Source organism: Notechis scutatus, chromosome 5 (genome assembly GCF_049901735.1).
Source record: "Notechis scutatus isolate UNSWTSFEM ecotype Mainland chromosome 5, rNotScu1.2, whole genome shotgun sequence".
In the NCBI taxonomy this organism is placed as follows: domain Eukaryota; kingdom Metazoa; phylum Chordata; class Lepidosauria; order Squamata; family Elapidae; genus Notechis; species Notechis scutatus.
Window position 1 is genome coordinate 12509036 of NC_142013.1, and position 19522 is coordinate 12528557.

General features: G+C 39.9%; 2 protein-coding genes across 4 annotated transcripts in view; one reads left to right on the forward strand and one right to left on the reverse strand.

The window, feature by feature from the left end:
- The window catches only part of MRE11 (MRE11 double strand break repair nuclease), a 32968-nt gene extending 23437 nt beyond the window's left edge, over positions 1 to 9531 (reverse strand). For all 3 annotated transcript variants that reach the window (XM_087966169.1, XM_087966168.1, XM_087966167.1), the window contains exons 1-7: positions 9141 to 9531; positions 6786 to 6886; positions 6213 to 6351; positions 4527 to 4687; positions 3596 to 3683; positions 2649 to 2790; positions 1054 to 1168 (exon numbers count right to left, since the gene is read on the reverse strand). In XM_087966169.1, the coding sequence (XP_087822295.1) occupies positions 1054 to 1168; positions 2649 to 2790; positions 3596 to 3683; positions 4527 to 4687; positions 6213 to 6351; positions 6786 to 6805 (665 nt within the window). In that variant the 5' untranslated portion in view covers positions 6806 to 6886; positions 9141 to 9531. The remainder of the gene's footprint in view (positions 1 to 1053; positions 1169 to 2648; positions 2791 to 3595; positions 3684 to 4526; positions 4688 to 6212; positions 6352 to 6785; positions 6887 to 9140) is intronic.
- A 148-nt stretch (positions 9532 to 9679) lies between these two features.
- On the forward strand, positions 9680 to 18067 carry ANKRD49 (ankyrin repeat domain 49). The gene is made up of 3 exons (XM_026679901.2): positions 9680 to 9868; positions 12578 to 12953; positions 15890 to 18067. The coding sequence occupies exons 2-3, from the start codon at positions 12699 to 12701 to the stop codon at positions 16349 to 16351; spliced, it is 717 nt and encodes a 238-aa protein (XP_026535686.1). The 5' UTR covers positions 9680 to 9868; positions 12578 to 12698; the 3' UTR covers positions 16352 to 18067.
- Positions 18068 to 19522: the final 1455 nt, after the last annotated feature.

Consider the following 19522-nt stretch of genomic DNA (forward strand, 5'->3'; position numbering starts at 1 on the left):
TTACATTTTGGTGCTTCAGTTCTAAAATTATTTTGCAAAAATTGAAAACTGTGACACTGACTTGATCAATGAGAGTGATCATTCCACGGGTGCAAATAAACAACGATCTCAACATCCAAGGATGGATAATACGACTAAGAACAGGCTATCAATTCAGGATCCAGATGAGATGAACATAGTAGTATCTATGTTCTCCAGATGAGATGAATACAGACCAAAGGCATAAGATGTAACCTGGGGTAGGTAGGCTAAGGGGGGAAAAAGGGACACCCATCACATTCCTCAGAGTGAAGAACCATGTCTAGATTAAATTTCACTGAGGCAGGCCTCCATAGGGCTTCTTAAATCACCTGGCCTAATTCTGATCTCCTAGAACAGAGGTCTCCAAACTTGGCAACTTTAAGACTTGTGGACTTCAACTCTCAGAATTCTGGGAGTTGAAGTCGTCCACAAGTATTAAAGTTGCCAAGTTTGGGGATCTCTGTCCTAGAAATACAAATTTGTTTCCCAATACTATTTAAAGCTCCAATAGTAATCTACAAATAGCAAAAGCCCTTCATAGCCTGGACTCAGGGCCTAGATAACTACAGGATTGCCATCTCCAGGTAGACCATTGTATTGATCAAGTCCTGTGTCACTCCCCTTAAGATACAACATGGAAATCTGACAGGATGGGAATCTGAAGAAGAGTTTCTTGCCTTCAACTCTTTTAGGCAATTTTAGACAAGTAGAGAAAGCTGGCTATCTAAGCAAGCATTAATAGACTCAAAAGTAGGGGAAGGGTGTAGTGAAGATGCACATAAGGGATGTTGAATTATATTCTTGTTGTCACTGCAATATGACCATGAAGTTGATTTCTTAATGCATACTTATCCTACAGGTTATTGTATGCTGTTTTGTAAGCTGTTTTGACTCATTTTTGGATGGATGGATGGAGCCGATTAATGCAGCTTGAACTTGTTTTGCATGACACAAAAATTTTAATGATTTTAAATCGGAATGAATCAAGTGGAAAACATTCGGATTGGTTGCCTTACTAAAAAGCAGCTGTACCTGTTCTGATGAATGACAAACATATTAAACCATCTATCTTCATCTTCTTTCGGCCTCAACATGGTTACTTGTTTATTCACAAACATCCGATATAGTCTTTCATCGGGAACAGATCCTAGAAGAGAAAAATTATATGCAATGGGCTTTTAGTGATCCACCAAGCAGACAATTACACAGCTGAGTAGTGAGATTCCAATTAATATTTAGGTAACGTATGAGATTATTTTGCAGTTTTCTACTGGCAAATGATTGAAGCAAGTTGAATATTTTGCTTGCTACACAGCCAGCTTGCCAACTAAAGAAAGCTGTTTCTGTTGGAAAATCTTTCCCCAGAGATTAGGTGGGCCCTGACCTTGTCAGTCCTTTGCAAGACTTAAAGACAAACTGGGGCTGGGAACATTTTGCAGTCTTATCCTTTTTCCACATGCCACTCACTGCATGAGAAGCAGGGTGGTAGCTCAGCAGGTAAGATGCTGGGCTTGTTGGCTGGAAAGCCAACAGCCTACATTTGAGACCTCAGTTCCACATGATGGGGTGAGTTCCCATCCTCACCTCAGCTCTTGCTAACCTAGCAGTTCAAAATCATGTAAGTGCAAGTAGGTAAATAAGTACCACTTCGGTGGGAAGGTAACAGTACTTTGTGATGTCATGCTGGACACATGACCATGAAAATGTTTTTGGATAGCACTGGTTCAATGGCTTTGAAATAAGCAACGCCCCCTACAGTCGGCAATGACTAGCAGAGTAAAGTCCACAGGGACTCCTTTACTCAATGCGTAAAAATATACCGTATATAAAATTTAGAGATATGCAGAACACTTCGTTTTGAATCCTTTCAAGAATGAAACTTCATTTCAGTGTTTGGAGTGGTAATTTTGAGCTTGAAACACTTCTGAATGCTTAGATCCAGGGGTGGGATTCTAATGGTTCTGATTGGTTCGGGTGAACTGGATGTTAAATTTACATCTGGTTCACTGAACCGATAGTTGAACTGACCGGCTGGCCCTGCCCACCCCTCCCCTCCCCTCCCAGGAGTCTCCATGCAGCCCATTTTGGATGCAGGTAAGTGCAGGGTCTGCGCAGAGGTTCTGGGTGGGTGAAAAGTGGGCCTTCTGGAAGTCTTGAAATGGGCTTGTTTCCGGCTTGCAGAGGGCCTCCAGACCCAGGGAGAAGCCGTTTTCGTCCTCCCAGAGGCCCAAGGGAAGCCTCCGGATCCTGGGGAAGGTGAAAAACGGCCCTCCCAGAAGTTTTGGAAGTCCAGAAACAGGCCTGTTTCTGGTTTTCAGAGTGCCTCTGGACCCCGAGGAAGGCAAAAAATGGCCCTCACGGAAGTTCCAGTAGGCCACGCTCACCAAGCAACAAAGCAGCGGCTTTTCACTCAGAAATGGGTTATCTCACAAAATTTTGCACCTGAAATAGTTGGAAATATTTACATACACCTAATCAATTTTTTGTGGATCAAATCATGTTACTCCTCCTAATTCTAACCCACAAATTACAGCATAAAAATCAATTCAATATCGTTATTTTTGCTACATTTTTGGAAAACTACTTGTATATACAAAATACCATGCTCCAATCTACAAAAGTCTTACCTAATCCATAAAGAGCAATCTTTGAATTTCCTTTTTGAAGCAAAATGGGACTAATTTCTATTTTCTCTATAGATGGGGATCGTCCAAAATGATTAATAAGTCCTGCACAGGTTAAAATGTCCAAAGCACAAAGACCATCTGCCTATAGTTACGGAAAACGATAACAAAAATGGAATTTGTGACACATCAATTTTGTTAAATTCCCAACATATAAAGCTTTAAAACTAGAATGTGTTTTTACTTATGTGTATGTGTGCACATAAATAAAAAACCAGTATACTTTGCATTTATGATTGCTTAAATCTCTCAGACAAACATTAAATGACAAATTAATGTTTTTTCCTGTATTTAAATGGCCTCTAGTCTAAAACCTTTGATGTCTCAAAAGTGGGGAAAACGTAAGAGTGACTGCAAGCTACATAACGTGGTGTTGCAAATACTTTAGCTTCTAATCTGCTTTACTTCCTCCAGATTAAGAATAACCTCTGAACAATTAGACAAAAGCCAGAATGTAACTAATTAGTGTATTTTTCCACAAATTAACAACAGTATGGTAAAAAATTAATTTTTAAAACTTGGTGGTTTTTTGATGAAGACAATGAACCAAATCGATTACACAACAAAAGGTTGTATGCTTTTACCCTAAGGAAGTTACATTATTTTTCTATGCTAAAACACAAACCATGAACTACATTAAATGCTATTTTTATCTTGTATGGATTCCTAATCATAATTTATGTTAAACTTGACAGCAAGTTTAAGGAATAAAATTTCAGCCTACCAAACACTTGGTATAGGATAGAAGATAACTCATGCTTAATTTCACTAGCAGATTTTAGTATGGAATTGCTAGATTGTAATTTTCATATTCTTGGCTGTCTTTATAAAGGATTACTAGCATAATTAATAAAGCTACTGCTCTTCTTTCATTCTTTTAACATTCTTACCCCTGTGGGATCATCATGGTTGCCATGAATACTAAAAACTGGAATAGAAATGTTGAGATTTTCATCTTGGTAGTTCACCCATGGAAACCTAGACAGCACAAGTTTAAAGCAAACAAAAATATTACTGCATCATTTCCAATATGCAACTAAACTCTACAGGAATGTATTTTTTATAGAATTAAACCTTATAGACTGAATTCAGAATTGTGAAGTTCTTGATGTTCTTCTCTGAGTTTGACCATTTGGTTACAGACCTTTCACTATCCAACTAGGTAACATCATCAGCGTGATGGAGTGTGGGGTTTGGTGTCTATATGTAGTGGTTTGTCCGGCCGCCATATTAGGCAGCAAACTCCATATACATTCACACTGATGATGTTAGCTAATGGATAATGAAAAGTCTACAAGCAAACAACCAAACTCAAAAGATCACCAAGAACTTTAAAGTTGAACCCTGAGCTACATATATTCCCTTCTATTGAATTCAATAGAAGAGTGGAATAGAATTAATTTGATAAACTATCTGTTCTGAGAAAAGGGATGAGACAGTTTTTATACATTGCTCCTTAATATGAAAAGCTGCTCAGGAAGTTGGGAAATATATTTTAATATATATAAAAGAAAAGTGCATTTCTCCCATTTTAGCACTTTTCATGAATGGATAGAATTTTTATTTACAGGCCACAAGGCTAATGCAACAGAATTTCAGGGAGGTGGGGGAATCAAGAGCTCCATTAAGCAGACCAAACAGGAAAACTCCCAATGTAATAACAAACCACAATAAAAATGTATGTACTATATTGTCCGGAATTAGCACCACTAATCAAAAGAAAGAAACTTTCTTTGGTTATTTATAGTTGTTACAACTGTAATTCAACTACAATCAATTATTTACACAAAACTGAATTTAATATACTATAGGAATACTTACTTGCTAAAGCCAAAGTTAACTGACTGGTCACTCAGAATTTCAAATTGTACAGGACGGTCACCCATGCAATATTTTCTTAATAATTCTAAACATGTATATATTGTTTTCCGGGAAGGCTTGTTTTCATGAAAGAGATCCCCACCTAATAAAATGAAGTCCACCTATAAAGAGATTTTGTGGGATATGTTATTATTATATATGCATTTTTCTCAAAATGATAGATTTCTGAAAATGGTTCAACTAAACAATGTTTTTGGATTGATTTTTTTTTTTTTTTGGAGAATAGATGTGGCTACTTTAAGAAGTTGCAGGCAGGCATTACGTTTACAGCCTCTCCAAAGTGGCTTTTAGTCTATGAATCCTAAATCCTGCCATCTTCCATCCCACTAAACCCCAAATGCATCTGAAGTCCTTTTAAGGCTCAAAATATATAGAAAACAAAAGAGGGCCCTTTCTAGAAATTGACAGGTTTTATTTTTTAATCCTGATTGAAATGCCCAATGTATAAAATAAGTTACTATGTTAACTAAAGAAGCATAATAAAGTACCTCTTATACTGAAAATAGAAAATAGAAAGGACTGAAGATGGAAAAGTACACCCAGATATGTTTGTTATAAAATTTTATTTAAAGGTGAATTTAATTGTCCCACTATCTGCAACTGACTTATGGATGGTTAACATTCCTGCATGTCTTAAAACCAATTTCATTGATCTATTGATTGTTGATTGTTAACTGAGCCCAAAAGATTCTACTGGTAGGTAGCAGGGGTGGGATCCTACCGGTTTGGTCCAGTTCTATTGAACTGGTAGCTCCGAAGAGCAGCTGACACCGAACTGGTTCGCTGGGACGAGGTTTCGGTCTGCTGTACGGCCCACTCGCCTGACCAGGCTCTAGGCTGTCCTTTAGTGGCTGTTTTCCTCCTCAGCTGCTTTGTGCGGCACAGCTGAGTGCCGCTCGTCAGCTGGAGAAGGAAATGCTCGCCGGAGCTGGTAGCACGCACATGCAGCGCACATTTGTCGTGCATGCACGCGCTCCTTGAACTGGTTGTTATGCCGGTCGGATCCCACCCTAATAGGTAATATACAAATATGAACTACACCTGCCATGGTTAATTTTTCATTTCTGCCCCAGGTCTTATTGACAGTACAACTGGCTCAAATTGGTCTTCGTTTCACAATGTCATTTGTATAATATGCAATGAATGTCCTAACAATAAGAATAATTTCTAGGAAATACAGATAGTTCTCAACTTACAACCATTCATTTAAGTGACCATTTGAAGTTACAAGGGCACTGGAAAAAAATGACTTATGGTCACTTTTCACACGACCGTTGTAGCATTCCTGTAGTCACATGATCAAAATTTGGGGCACTTGGCAACTGGCAAGTATGTGTGACTGTTGCACTATCACGTGATCACCATTTGTAACCCATCTGGCTTCAGACAAGCAAAGTCAATGGGGGGGAAGCCAAATTAATTTAATGACTGCATGATTCATTTAACAACTGCAATGATTTGCTTAACAACTGTGGCAAAAAAATATCGTAAAATGAGGCGCAAGTCACTTAACAACTGCCCTGCTTAGCAATGGAAATTTTGGGCTCAACTGTGGTCATAAGTTGAGGACTACCTATATGTGGCCTTTCAGTGGTTGTTTGGTAACATGATTTCAAAGTGGTTTACCTCATTATCTTGAGCAAGTTTCAATATTTCATCAAAGGTTACAAAAGTATCATTTCCACGACAAGCATCCTTCTCCAAATATCCAAGGTGAATGTCTGTAGCAACTAAAATTTTAAATGTGTCTTTTTCTTCTTTATCTCTAAAGTGAAAGAGAGACAAATTAAAGCAAAATAGTATGGCTGCATCATTTCCTGTTTCAGCATCTAATGCAGTATTTTGTTAAGTTATAGATTACATTCTTCAAATGCTACAGTCTTCAGTAGTCATTTTATGGAATTATAGAATTATAGGGAACAACTGGGCCTCTAGACTCTTCCTGCCGTATTTCTATGGTTAACTCTCTGTGACGCTTGGAAGAACATTTAATTATTTGAATTGTTTCTTACGACATATCTGCAATTCCATGAGAGCACATTGTTTTTATATTATTGGTTTAAAAGTATTCTTTGCATCCTTTATATGGTTTTGATTTTCAGTATCGATGAGGTGATCGTAAATTATAGGAAAACCACAATTAGCATGACCCATGACTAAATCTCTTCTCCATTGATGTGAATATTGTGGAAAATTTACCTGGAAGTGGTAGAACTCATATCCACAGTCAGCCTGGGTCCAATTTACAAAAGGTCTCACAAAGCCAAATGACTAAATAAAACCAGACTTTCAGTCAAGACCTATGAACAACCAAATAAAGAGAAGAATCTTAGGGTAATCAACTTGAAGCCAAACTATCATAATTTATTCTTTAAATATACTTTTCCACTGAACAAAAAACTCAGTATGATGCATAAAAAAATGTTATGGCTCCCCCTTCAAAGTTCAAACAACACAAAACCAAAAGCAGCCGTTCCAAAACTTAAGTCCAAAAGAAAGGAGTTTAACAAAATAACGACTGTCATCAATTATTTACACTGCCCTGTTCAGCAAAAACAGTTCTGGCACAAATCCTCAAAGCTCCGAGCCTCTGCTGGAAACCTCGTGACGCAAACAGACACTTTGTTCCTGACAATCTTTCCTCCCACAGCTGTGTCCTTTTATAGTCCTTGAGGCAATGTACTAATTACTGAGTTTGCCTCCATAACACACCTAGATGGGCGTGTCAATCTCCCTAAATCAACGTCTGGCTTGATGTCTCCCCACAGCTTGACGTTTTAACCTCCTTCTAGTTCTGGCATCAAGCCACGATCTGTGATCTGTCCGTTTCTTCGCTCGATTCTTCTGACTCATGTTGTGCTTCAATTTCAGGCATGAATGAGGTCGAGGGTTCAGGCGAAGAATGTCTGTGTGATAACCTCTCATCCCTCTGGCTCACATCTGAGTCTTCTAACAATTCAGACTCCAAATTCTCAGCAGGCTCCAGCCTTTCATCCTCAGAGTCATCAGAATCAAAACTTACAGCAGGATCGATCCTTTCAGTCACAACAGAAAAATAAATGAAAAACCAAGAGTCTATATAACTAGGAAAACTCCAAGGCAACTGTGATTTTTAGCTTTTATCATTATCACATCTTTAGCTTTTTGCAAAAAGCATTAAAGCCACATGGCTCCTGCCTTTTGGGAAAATCCCAACTGATTTGGGGATTTTATAGGAGAGTTTCAAGAAATCTTATTGTTTGTGGGTGGAATGATGAGGTACCACAAAAATTTTCTGCAGAAATTAAGTGAGAAATGAGAAACCAATGTTTTTCTCCCCCTTTTCTCATTTAACTACAAAAGAATGGAAGTGATCACTCTCCTTTTCATCCGGTGAGATTTTTTTGAAAGAAAGAATAATGTTCTTTCTTTCTTTTTTTTAATAAAAGACCATTCTAGCACATTCCGTTCCATTTGTAGAACTTGCAGAAGGGAGACCTAATCCTAATAAATGGCTTAGGTATTAAACTTAGCCAAAATCTGAGGCCTCAACTGGTGTGGTGGTTAAGATAAGAAGCTGGAAGAACATGAGTTAGTCTCATCTTAAGCACAAAGCTGTCTGGCTGATTTTGGACCAGCAACTCTCTTCAGTCCTAGGAAGCAGGCAATGACAAGCTTCTTTCACAATCTTGTCAAATAAACTGAAAGGACCAGTGCAAGCAATCTTCAGTGACTCAAAGGCATCACCAAAATAAATAAAAATAAAAAGCAAACACCTCTTTGGATAGAATAGGGAAACAGCAAATTATATGGAGGTCCACCCCTTCTAAAATAGACATTGTGTCGAGTTTTTTGGCATGATACCTGAATGATCCAATGAATGAATTATTTGGTTAACTGACATACATGACTATATAACCTCTGAGAGAGGTCTGTAATATTTCTGTAAAACTGATAATTATTGTTTTCAGTCACATTCACAATTAAAATGCAAAGGAAATCAAAACCTGTGAGAATAAACAACTAGGCAATCCAACAGGGACAGTTTTTAAAAAGAGACTGGACAACCATTTGTCTGAAATGGATTGGTATAGGGAGGTTGGACTAGAAGACCTCCAAGGTCCCTTCCAATCCTGTTATTCTGTTAAGTAAACTTTGCTCCTATAATTCCTATAAAGTGTCACATAGCATAATTTCAATACAATTTATAAAAGTATAATATATAATTCCAAAGCAGGAATATAACTGTTTTATAGGATTAAACGAGCCAAAATCGATGCCCTGTTGTAAAGGAGACAGACTAGCTAGCCCCTGGATTTAAGCTGTTCTGCATATCCCATGCAGTGACCAACAAACTCGTTTTTTGGGGGGATGAAGAACAATAGAGAGGCTGGCTTCAAAGCAGGCCAGTGGAAAACGCAGCATTCCTACGACATGTTATAGCCACTTGTCTGAAATGGTACAGGATCTCCTGCTTGAGCAGGAGGGGGCTGGACTAGATGACCTCCAAGGTCCCTTCCAGCTCTCTATTCTGATTCTGGGCTGAGTTAACCCTGCTCGGCTGGGCAACCTCACCCAAGGATTGGGGTCCAACCCAAGCAAGAGACATGATGAAATCACCCCCTCTCGGGAGGAAAGACATCTTCTGGCACCCTGGGCTGGAATAACCGCCTCTACTGCCACACCACCAGCCCGCCGCAAGGATCGTGCGAATTAAAGCAGAACGGCAACTCCTGCAGATACTGCAGGCAGCTTCCTCGCTGCGCTCCCCGTGGGATTCCGGCTGTTCTTGGCTGTTTCATGTCGCCTAGCAACGAGGCAGCGTGAGGAGGCCGCCCTCACTCCTTATCCCTCCCAACAACTGCCCACCTCCCCCAACAACCACAACAACAACAACAACAACAACACCTCAGCTCACCCAAGTTTCCCTTTCCCGCGAGCGCCGGCAACCACTTCTCGCGTGAACTCCGCAACTCCCGTCTTCCCCCCACAAACACGTGCCTAACCCTTCCCCCCACCCTTGCAATCGACTCTCATTGCGCAGCCGCAGCGGTAGCCGTTTCCGGTGAAAGGCGACTCTTCCTTCCCCCCCACCCTCGGGCGGAAATGTCCTAGACGGGAGGGGACGGGAGGCCTGTCGGGGCGGTGGAGGAGTCGAGGCAACACGGAGGGCACCTTTGAGTCTCTCTCTCTCTCTCTCTCTCAAAACACGCGTCTTGTCCTGGAGCCAGGGAGGTCTCGAAGCGTGTACGCCGAGGAGTATATTCATCCCACCACTCCGTGTTAAACATTCATTTATATCGGTACGTGTCTAGTCGTCTCTGCTTCTTGGGTGCCCATAAGGCTCAATGGAGCCGCCTTCCAAGGGCTGTAGGGCTGGCTACTTGGGTTATTATCGGGTGGTTTGGATCCTGCCCCACGAGGGTTGTTGTGAGGCTGGGTTTTTTTAAAAAGAGATTTATGGACAACCGTTTTATCTGGAATGGCATAGGGGCCTTGAGCAGAGGGTTGGACTAGAGGTCGCCGCGATGTAAAACAGGTGATGAGAGTCTAGAAAGAGTGCAGAGAAGAGCAAGCAACGATGATTAAACGACTGGAGACTAAAGTATATGAAGAACGGTTGCAGGAACTGGGTATGCCTAGTTTAATGAAAAGAAGGACATGGGGAGACAGGATAGCAGTCTTCCAATATCTCAAGGGTTGCCACAAAGAAGAGGGAGTCAAGCTATTCAAAGCACCTGAGGGCAGGACAGGAAGCAATGGGTGGAACCTGATCAAGGAGAGAAGCAACCTAGAACTAAGGAGAAATTTCCTGACAGTTACAATAATTAATCAATGGAACGAGTTGCTTCCAGAAGTCATGGATGCTCCAACACTGGAGGTTTTAAAGAAGATATTGGACAAAGATTTGTCTAAAACGCTATCGGGTTTCCTGCCTGCACCATGGGTTGGAAAAGAAGACGTACCTCTTCTCTTCCCTTCCTTTCCCTTCCCTTTTTTCTCTAGTCTATTATCTATTCCAAGGGTCTTCAAACTTGGCAAGTTTAAGACTTGTGGACTTCAACTCCCAGAATTCCTGAGCTAACATGACTGGAGGAAGAATTCTGGGAGTTGAAGACCTCAAGTCTTAAGCAGTCAAGTTTGAAGATCCCTGATCTATTCTGTTCTATTGACCTCCAAAGTCCCTTCCAACTCTTCTCACTTCTATTTTCTCTATTCTACCACATTCTCTATTTTATTCTCTATTCTATTCTATTGGGCTCCAAGGTCCCATCCAACTCAATCTTCTCTTCTCTCTTCTATTTTTTCTATTCTACCGTATTCTCTCTATTTTATTCTCTATCCTTATTAACCTTCGAGGTCCTATCCAACTCTGATATTTTGTTATTCTGACCATTTTTTGTGAAGGAGCCAGTTGTGATTCTTCAGTGGAGCCTGCTTTGGATGTCTCTTGTGACCCCTTCCCAGATTAAAAAAACACTCCAATATGTCTGTAGCCTTCATCTGCATGTGTTTTTAGCCTTGCTTGTTTGACTAGGACTGCCAGCTCTTTGAGGTAGTCCAGACAGAAAACCAAAACCATGAGCACTAGCATCACCTTTATTATATGTGTACAGTAACAGCATCTTGCAAGTCTGAAAGCACTTCTCTTCCTTTTATGTCTAGGGAGATTCTCAGTTATCCAGGCCATGGTTGTGTCCCAAAGGTACTTTTTTCAAAGGGCAACTGGGCTTTCTTGGTTTTTGCTTGAAGCAACCTCCATTCTGACTGAACGCTGGGGAATGGAAGGCCTGCAAGGAATATCAATCCCTCCATTCCCAGCATTCAGTCAGGATGGAAGAAACTTCTTGGATGAGAAGCAAAACGTCTTCAAGCAAAAAACGAAGAAAGCCCAGTTTCCTTTTGAAAAAAGCATCTTTGGGCCTCCTCTTCCTTGTTTCATTTTCCAGAGAATTAGAGAAGATACTTCTGAGATGCTTTCTCCACCCTCCTTCCTCCTTTGAGCTCTGATGTCTTTTATCAGACGAGGCTTAATACGTAATCCCCTTATTTGACAGGTCTTCTGTTTGTCCTTCCCTGCAAATTGAAATGGCGTGGATTTGGTTGCTGGTTTGTAAAAAAAAAAAGAAAAAGAAATATGAAAGCATCTTGCTCTTACCTCCTCCATCCAAATCTCACTGTATGGTAAAGCAGAAGACCCCTTCCATTCCTTAGTAGTCAACTAAGAGAAGGGGAAGAGAAGAAAGTTTGGTTTTTTCCTTTCTTATTCTCTTTCTTATAGCATCATGGGCTCTTCCTCCTGTTGCTCGAGGTTATTTGATGAATTCTACTGCTACTGGTGGTGAGCATGGTCAATGATTTCCTTGGGCACTGGCAGTTTGTTTAGCAAGGTTTTGTTTTAATCTTGCAAGCTGCCCATGAGTAATAAAATATAAAATGGGTGACTGCCTAGATTACATAAATAAATAAAAAGTTATACAAAGGAAACTTCACCATTTCTTATCATGAGTATCCAACCTTTTGCCTTACCTGCACTGCATTGAGTGAAGAGGAATTGTCTTGGGCCAGATATAAAATATATAATTTAGTTAATGTATATAAATCACATAATGTTAAAGGTTTACCATCTTGTGGGGCTGCAAACTACCTGTCCAGGCTGTGGGATACAGGTTGAAAATACCTGATCTAGAGCATTATGGACAACTTCCTTTTTGGATGTGGAATTGAGAGGATTAAAGTAATGCTATCTTTTGAATGCTGGCTCTGCTCACTCTTTCAAGAAATAGAAAGAAACAAGCATTTGGAGGGTTTTAATTCCAAAATGATTTTGGTGGGTTACAAAAGAGACTGTTTGAAGAAGTCCTTCACGTTTCTTGTCTGATAGTGGCAAAGAAGCGATAAGATAGCTTTTTAAATTGACACTTCTGAGGTGCTGTTCATGGTGCAGCAAATGTCTTATCTTCTTTTCCCCAATCGTAATATTCCATTTCTTTTTCTTTTCTCTTTTAAAGATGGTGGTGATGTTGCTGCCAGTAGCTTTCGTTACCAAACTTGGTTGGCAAGGCATTGGGGATATGAGTTAGGAAAATAGAAGCGGGACTCTTCTACTGTTTGCAAATTGAAGCCTGCAAAATGAACGAAAGCATAACGTCAGCCGACAACAATAACACGGATGAGGAGGGAAAAGACTTTGCTGACAGCTTTAACCAGCTTGAGCTACTGGAAACCCACCGGCATCTCATCCCTAGAGGAACACAGAGTCTCTGGTCTGGAGACTCTGATGAGGAAGACCAGGAGGAAAAAACAGAGGAATGGTACCAGGCTCAAGAGAAAAAGTTGGCAAACAGCCCAGATAAGCTTCTGCTTTGGGCAGCCGAAAAAAATAGGGTAAGCCAAATGTAATACAGTATATGAAAGAAAACTCTACATGATAAATTCATTTTGCCTATTATTTCCTAGAAAGACTCTAGTTCAGGGATGGCAAACTCAAGGCCATGAGTATTTAGATCTTGCCCTGGAAACAGCGAAGGACCAGCCTGCGATGCTTCTGCCAGCGAAAACAGGCTCCTGAGCTCCATTTTCGGCTGCCAAGGCCTCCTGCAAACCTCCATTTTTACTGCAGAAGGTTGCAGGAGGCCGTGGCAGCTGAAAACGGAGCTTGGGAGCCTGTTTTCGCTGACAGAGAGCTCAGGCCACCACCAGCGCCCCCAACAGGAGTGACATTGAGCTGGCCACGCCCACCCCAGGTCAAACACAACCCTGATGCGGCCCTCAATGAAATCGAGTTTGACACCCCTACTCTAGTTTGACATAATGCGCTTTTCAAATGGCATCTGTTTGGTTTATGCTATAGCCACAGAGATGCTGAGGTCTCCTTCATTCGAAGAGGTGAGTGCAAACCATCTATCAATGCTTTACAGGTAGTCCTTGATTTACAACAGTTCATTTAGTGACTGTTCAAAAAAGTGAGTTATGACTGTTTTTCACCCTTACAACCGTTGCAGCATCCCCATGGTCATGTCAAAATTCCGATGCTCAGCAACTGACTCATATTTATGACGGTTGCAGGCCATCATAAGGGTTTAGAAGGAACAATGAAAAAACAGTTGGCTGCACCTACAGAATTCAAGACAAGTCAGAAATGATTATGATGCTTTTGGGTAACAAAAGCAATTGCAATTGGTGCAATAGGCTTCAATATTATTATGAATAAAAAAATGAGGAACCGACAGTTGCACGCGCAAAGCCAGTCTGGATTATTTTTAGAATTGTGAATTTATGGCAGTGCTGTTTTATCAAATAGATTTTGATCTTTAGGAATGGGATTACAGAAAATTGGGGCGTTGATTCCTCCAAATGAATGGGAGCAAGTGGATAGGAGGATTGTATTTTCCTTGGAGTCAGTGTCAAAGAATTTGCTTTCTTCCTGGAAACGTCATAATAAAATTGATTGTTAAAAGGTGGAGGGAAGCTTGCTCATTGTTTCACGAACGTTTAGTTGAGCAAGTGATCCCCAGTTCTTTCAGAACTAAACTCCTAATGGTCTATGAAGTCCTCCAGACTCTGGATTCCCCGGATCACCTTTGCAAAAAGGATTGGTTTCAATGGCACGAGTTTCTCTAAAATAAGGGGTGAAAGAAAGGTGGATAAAAATCAATTTTAAAAAAAAATGTAAAAAAATGGGATTTTTTAAATTTAAATAGTATTTTTTTATTTAAATTGATTTTTTATTTTTATCAAATTTATTTTAATAAAATGCTTTAGGAGTAAAAAATCTAAAGATAGATTTCTGTTTGGGATACATTAGTAATGTCAGCATTCAGCCTGAAATGGAGCTTAATTATGTAGCATGAGGCTATATATTCTGCAATATTTACATTTTTGGTAAACTCATTCAAGGAATCCGAGCTCTGGAAGCTAAATAGGAAACCTTCCTTTTGTTTGCAAATAATGTTAAAGATTCTAACTACCAGCAAGAATGAGTCCTTACACTGAAAGAGCACCTGTCATTTCAAGTCCATCATGCCAGCGCCTGTTAGCAGGCATCCCCTCACCTGCTGCCTGTCATGTTCCTTGCCTTCCTGTGCCACTGCTGTATCACCAGCCGTCCCATTAAAATGAATGGGATTGTCGGTGAGTCAACAATGGGTCAGAGGAGGAGCCGCTGTGAGACAGGGATGATAGTCGCTCTTTAAAAATTATGATTTAAATTGAGTTGAATTAAATCAAGCCTTTTTACTTGTGATTTAAATCAAACCGATTTAAATCAAATCCACCCTGGAAGACATTGCAAAAAAGGTCACAAAACACAGAGGAAATATGGAGAAATAGTTGATTTAAATCAAGCCTTTTTACTAGCGATTTAAATCAAATCCACCCTGGGTGAAAGAGTGTTTCAGAAGTGGAGACCAAGTGGAGCAAGTGGCCAGTTTTAAGTTTCTGGGGTGTTACCATAAAAGAGGACCTGACCTGGGGTGCTCACATTGCAGCCCTGGTCAAAAGGGCCCAGCAGAGATTATACTGCCTGAGACTTCTCAGAAAACAACAACTGAATGAAAAACTGCTGGTGTCCTTCTACCGCTGCACCACAGAGAGCATCTTAACTTACTGCACCTGTGTATGGTTTGCCAATTGCACAGTGGCAGATAGGACAGCACTCCAGAGGGTTAGCGTCATTGCCCAGAAGATCATGGGTTGCCCTCTCCCCTCTTTGGAAGAGCTTTATAGCTCCTGCTGCCTTAAGGAAGTTTAAAACATTCTCAAAGATCCATCTCATTCTGGGAACCCTTTTTTTGAACTATTACCATCTGGCAGACGGTGCAGAATAATAAAAACAAGGACAAATAGGCTGAAAAACAGCTTCTATCCCAGGGCAGTAACTATATTGAATTCTACTGTATAGTGCAGGTGTCGGCAACCCGCAGCTCCGGAACCACAAGTGGCTTCTATCCCAGGGCAGTAGCTCTGTTGAATTCTACTGTATAGTGCAGTGTTGGTGCGGTGTCGGGGGTTTTCAGTTCAGTGTGTGGAGTGTGAAGGATGTGTGTTTGTGTTTATTTTCATGGTCATGATGTGCACTGAAGATGGTGTTTGATTTCGTTGTACGAGGTGCAATGACAAAGTAAACTCAACTAAACTAAGAGCTAGAAATGTCCTTTTCAACTCTGGAAATACTATATCACCAGTCATTGCTTGTTCTTTGGAGTCAATGCCTTTTAGTGAAAGTTGTGGCCATCATTCAGAGCGTGGAAGTCACTTAATCTTATAGGAACTTGTCTAGAGTTAGTGGGATAACACTAAGCTCTTTGTCTCCCTTCCCACAGCTTAGCACAGTGCAGAGGCTCTTGTCTCAAAACCTTGTGTCAATAAACGTCCAGGATGAAGATCAGTATACGCCTCTCCACCGCGCTGCCTACAATGGACACATGGAAGTGGTGCGTGAGCTGATTGCGCATGGGGCAGATGTCCATGCGTTGACCGTGGATAGTTGGACACCTCTGCACAGTGCGTGCAAATGGAACAACACCAAAATTGCCTCCTTCTTGCTCCAACACGGGGCGAATGTCAACGCTCAGACCAACGGGTTGCTTACACCTCTGCACTTGGCCGCCGGAAACAGAGAGAGCAAGGAGACCCTGGAACTGTTGCTCATGAGTCGCTATTTAAAGCCAAATCTCAAAAACAACTTGGAAGAGACGGCTTGCGATATCGCTCGAAGGACTGATAAATACCACTATTTGTTTGAGATCGTCGAACACTGCACAAACTCCGTCACAGATTCTTAGGAATTGTACACCTAGCCCAACACGGCCCATGCGCTTTAAAAAAAAAATCTATTTTTGTCATTGCATCCTCAGCTCTTTGCGTCATAACTTAGCAGGTGGTAGAATGAGGCTCTGCTGAGTAACACTGACATTATTTTTTATAAGATAAGTTATGTGTCTATGGAGATTCTCAATCATCCAGGTCATGATTGGAACCAAAGGTGCTTTTTTCCTCCCAAAAGACAACTGAACTTTCTTGATGGTTTTTTTCCCCTTTTGGTTCTCATCCAGCAAGCTTCTTAAGTTCTGAACTTCTTGAATGAGAAGGGAAACATTTTCAAAAGACAAATAAAGCCAAGAAAGTCCAGTTGCCTTTTGGAATAAAGCGCCATTTGGGATAAGATAAGCTATGCCACTCTTGTGGAATGTTTTCACTTTAACTTGAAGAAACATGGTGATTTTGCTGCTTTCCCCATCCATTGTAAATGGAAATCATTCACAGAGCCACAAAGTAACATGTAAATATTCAGTTTGGAGGAGCAACACTTTTCAAAGGGACTCCTTTCTAAGGTGTGTGAAGTTTTAATGAGACTTATGTAGTGACCAGTAATTTTCAACAGAGAAGAGCATGGAATTTAAACTATTGCCAAAACTTGGGGTATTCGCACACATATCAAAGATAGCAGCTGCCAAAAAATAGAGCTACCTGGTTAATAATGTGATGGGATTAAGATTTCCAAAATCTACTTCGGTATCTGTATAAGATATACCTGTATCTAATTCCTTAGTTGTCAAACATTATATTTTATGTTCTCAGGTTTTGCTTTTGAAAGTGACAGTATGGTTGCCTATATGTAGAAGTGTTTTGTTTACATTTTTATTGATCAGGTTTCTGAGTCAAGTTACCTGACTTTTTATGATTTTAGAACTTCATTATCAGAATTGCCAATTAATATGTCCAGGGGTCATATTGATTGACAGTTCAGGGAGTTGCAATTGCAGCACATTCAGAAATCAACCGTTTTGGTGAAAGTGGTTATAGGTCCTTGATAAATCACATTTAGTTGTTCTGTTTTTACAATGGTTTGTGTTTTTTCAGTATCGCTGCAATTCACAAACACTTAGTAGTAATATTTCAAAGTTATTTTCAGCAGCAGAAAACCCTACAGCTGACTGGTCCAAAGAGTGCTTGGAAGTACCTTATTGTACATCTGCTTTCCTTCGTAAATGATGTTTTGTATTTTGGGGAAACTTTGGGTTGTCATTCAGACAGATGCATGAAAAATCATCATGCGTTTGGTTCACTAGCTCTGAAGATACTTAGGGCTGGTTCACATAATTCTTTGATACACTTGAAGTTGAAAAAAATTCTCTGCATTGTACCTGATAAAAATTACATAACTCTTTCATGAGATTTGATGTGCATGTTCATGGTTATGTACAGAATGTGAAGCAGCATTTGTGTTCGTGAAATGAAGAGTGGAAAATGTGCTGAGTGTGGGAATTACAATTGAGCTTTCTGCTAAAATGATAAGTTTGTAAGAATACAAGTGTCTTTTGCTGCAGTTCAAATTTCTCCTGTGCATGCCGTCTGCTCCTTTGAATGCCTTGTGTGAACCAGCCCTGACCTAAAAAAATCCCTGTAAATGTGGGATTTATGTGGTTTGCTGTAGCATGATGTACTTTCGCTGTAAAACTAGTTGTTTTGATTCATTAAAATTATTTCTTAATAAGTAATTTGATGGATGCAACAAACCCAAACTGTTCATGCCTACTGATACTGTAGCATGAAGTCCCAGTTCTGTTACAATCATGCAAGTTTTATTGGCATTAGAGGAACTCTTAACTGTGATTAGATATAAGATATTGTAATATAATCCATATATTATATCCGTATAATATTATCCATTGAAGTCTCTGTTTACCAAACCAGACAGTTACATACTATAGATGCAGATGACAGACTCAATAATCCCTCTGTAGAACTGTATCAGCAGCTCCTTGGGCAGTTTGAGCATTGATGATGTTACCTAGTTTGGTTAATGAAACATCTTCAAGAAAACAAGCAAGCTCAGAGAGAACCAAGGACCTCTTATTTCAACCCCGAGCTACAAATACTTTATTGGCAACTTTTTGAATTACAGCTCACTTCCAAAGATGATGGAGGATTTAATGAAGATAAGCAGGGTGAGAACTAGGAGGAGGAGGAAGAGGAGTGAAAGTAGGTTAATGAGCACTCCAGTTATTGGAAATATGTTATTTGTATAATCTCATTATGCAAATTGACATAAATTACATCAACATTTGTGTAACTCTTAAATTTTCTATATTGATTTTTTTCTTCTGTTGATATATACAGTATATATGCCCAATTCATAATTATTCTGGGCAGCTTACATCAAATTTAAAATCGAATCAATGCCTCAGATCTTAAAAACAAAACTGCTAGCAGTTCTGGACAATCATTTAGGTCCATAAAATACCCATTAAAAATATCTCTGATTCACTCAACACTTTGACCCAATGTCTGCGGGAACAGCCAAATTTGTGACTTCAGGGTTTCATTCAGATTTGAGTAGAGTAGAATAGATTAGAATTAGAATTAGAATAGAAATAGAATAGAATAGAATTCTTTATTGGCCAAGTGTGATTGGACACACAAGGAATTTGTCTTGGTGCAAATGCTCTCAGTGTACATAAAAGATACATTCATCGTGTCAAGAATCCTAAGGTACAACGTAATAGTCATAGGGTACAATAAACAATCAAATCATACTAGGAAACATTTTTTATTTATTTTTACAATTCTATTCTAAAAAATAGGAGCAGCCAGACAGTGGCTCTCTGAGGAACACAGCAAAGCAGGACTCCAGGTCTTATATTTTAAATATAATCAATGTTTTATTATTATTTATAGAGGTCTCCCTATCTAAGAAGAATCAAGCCAAAAAATATCCTTCTTTTGATGGTACTTCCTGGCTGGCTTTCAGTGCACATTATCTGGATTGGAAATATAGCTTGTTTTCTATCTCATTGGCTCATTCTTCCTAAAATACTTTTTACTTCATCAGCCTGTGACCAAATGCTTTTCCTTCAAGCACAGTTAGCTCTCTAATATTCTCATCCGTATTCTTCAGGTGATACTCCCTTTGTCACAGCCTGGCAGAACAAAATGTTTATGTCTACACACTA

Excerpts from the sequence above, each read along its gene's own strand:
- ANKRD49 (XM_026679901.2), top strand. The coding sequence starts at position 12,699 with ATGAACGAAAGCATAACGTCAGCCGACAACAATAACACGGATGAGGAG. Across the intron at positions 12,954-15,889 it reads GGGCAGCCGAAAAAAATAGG|CTTAGCACAGTGCAGAGGCT; the intron begins GTAAGCCAAATG and ends CCCTTCCCACAG.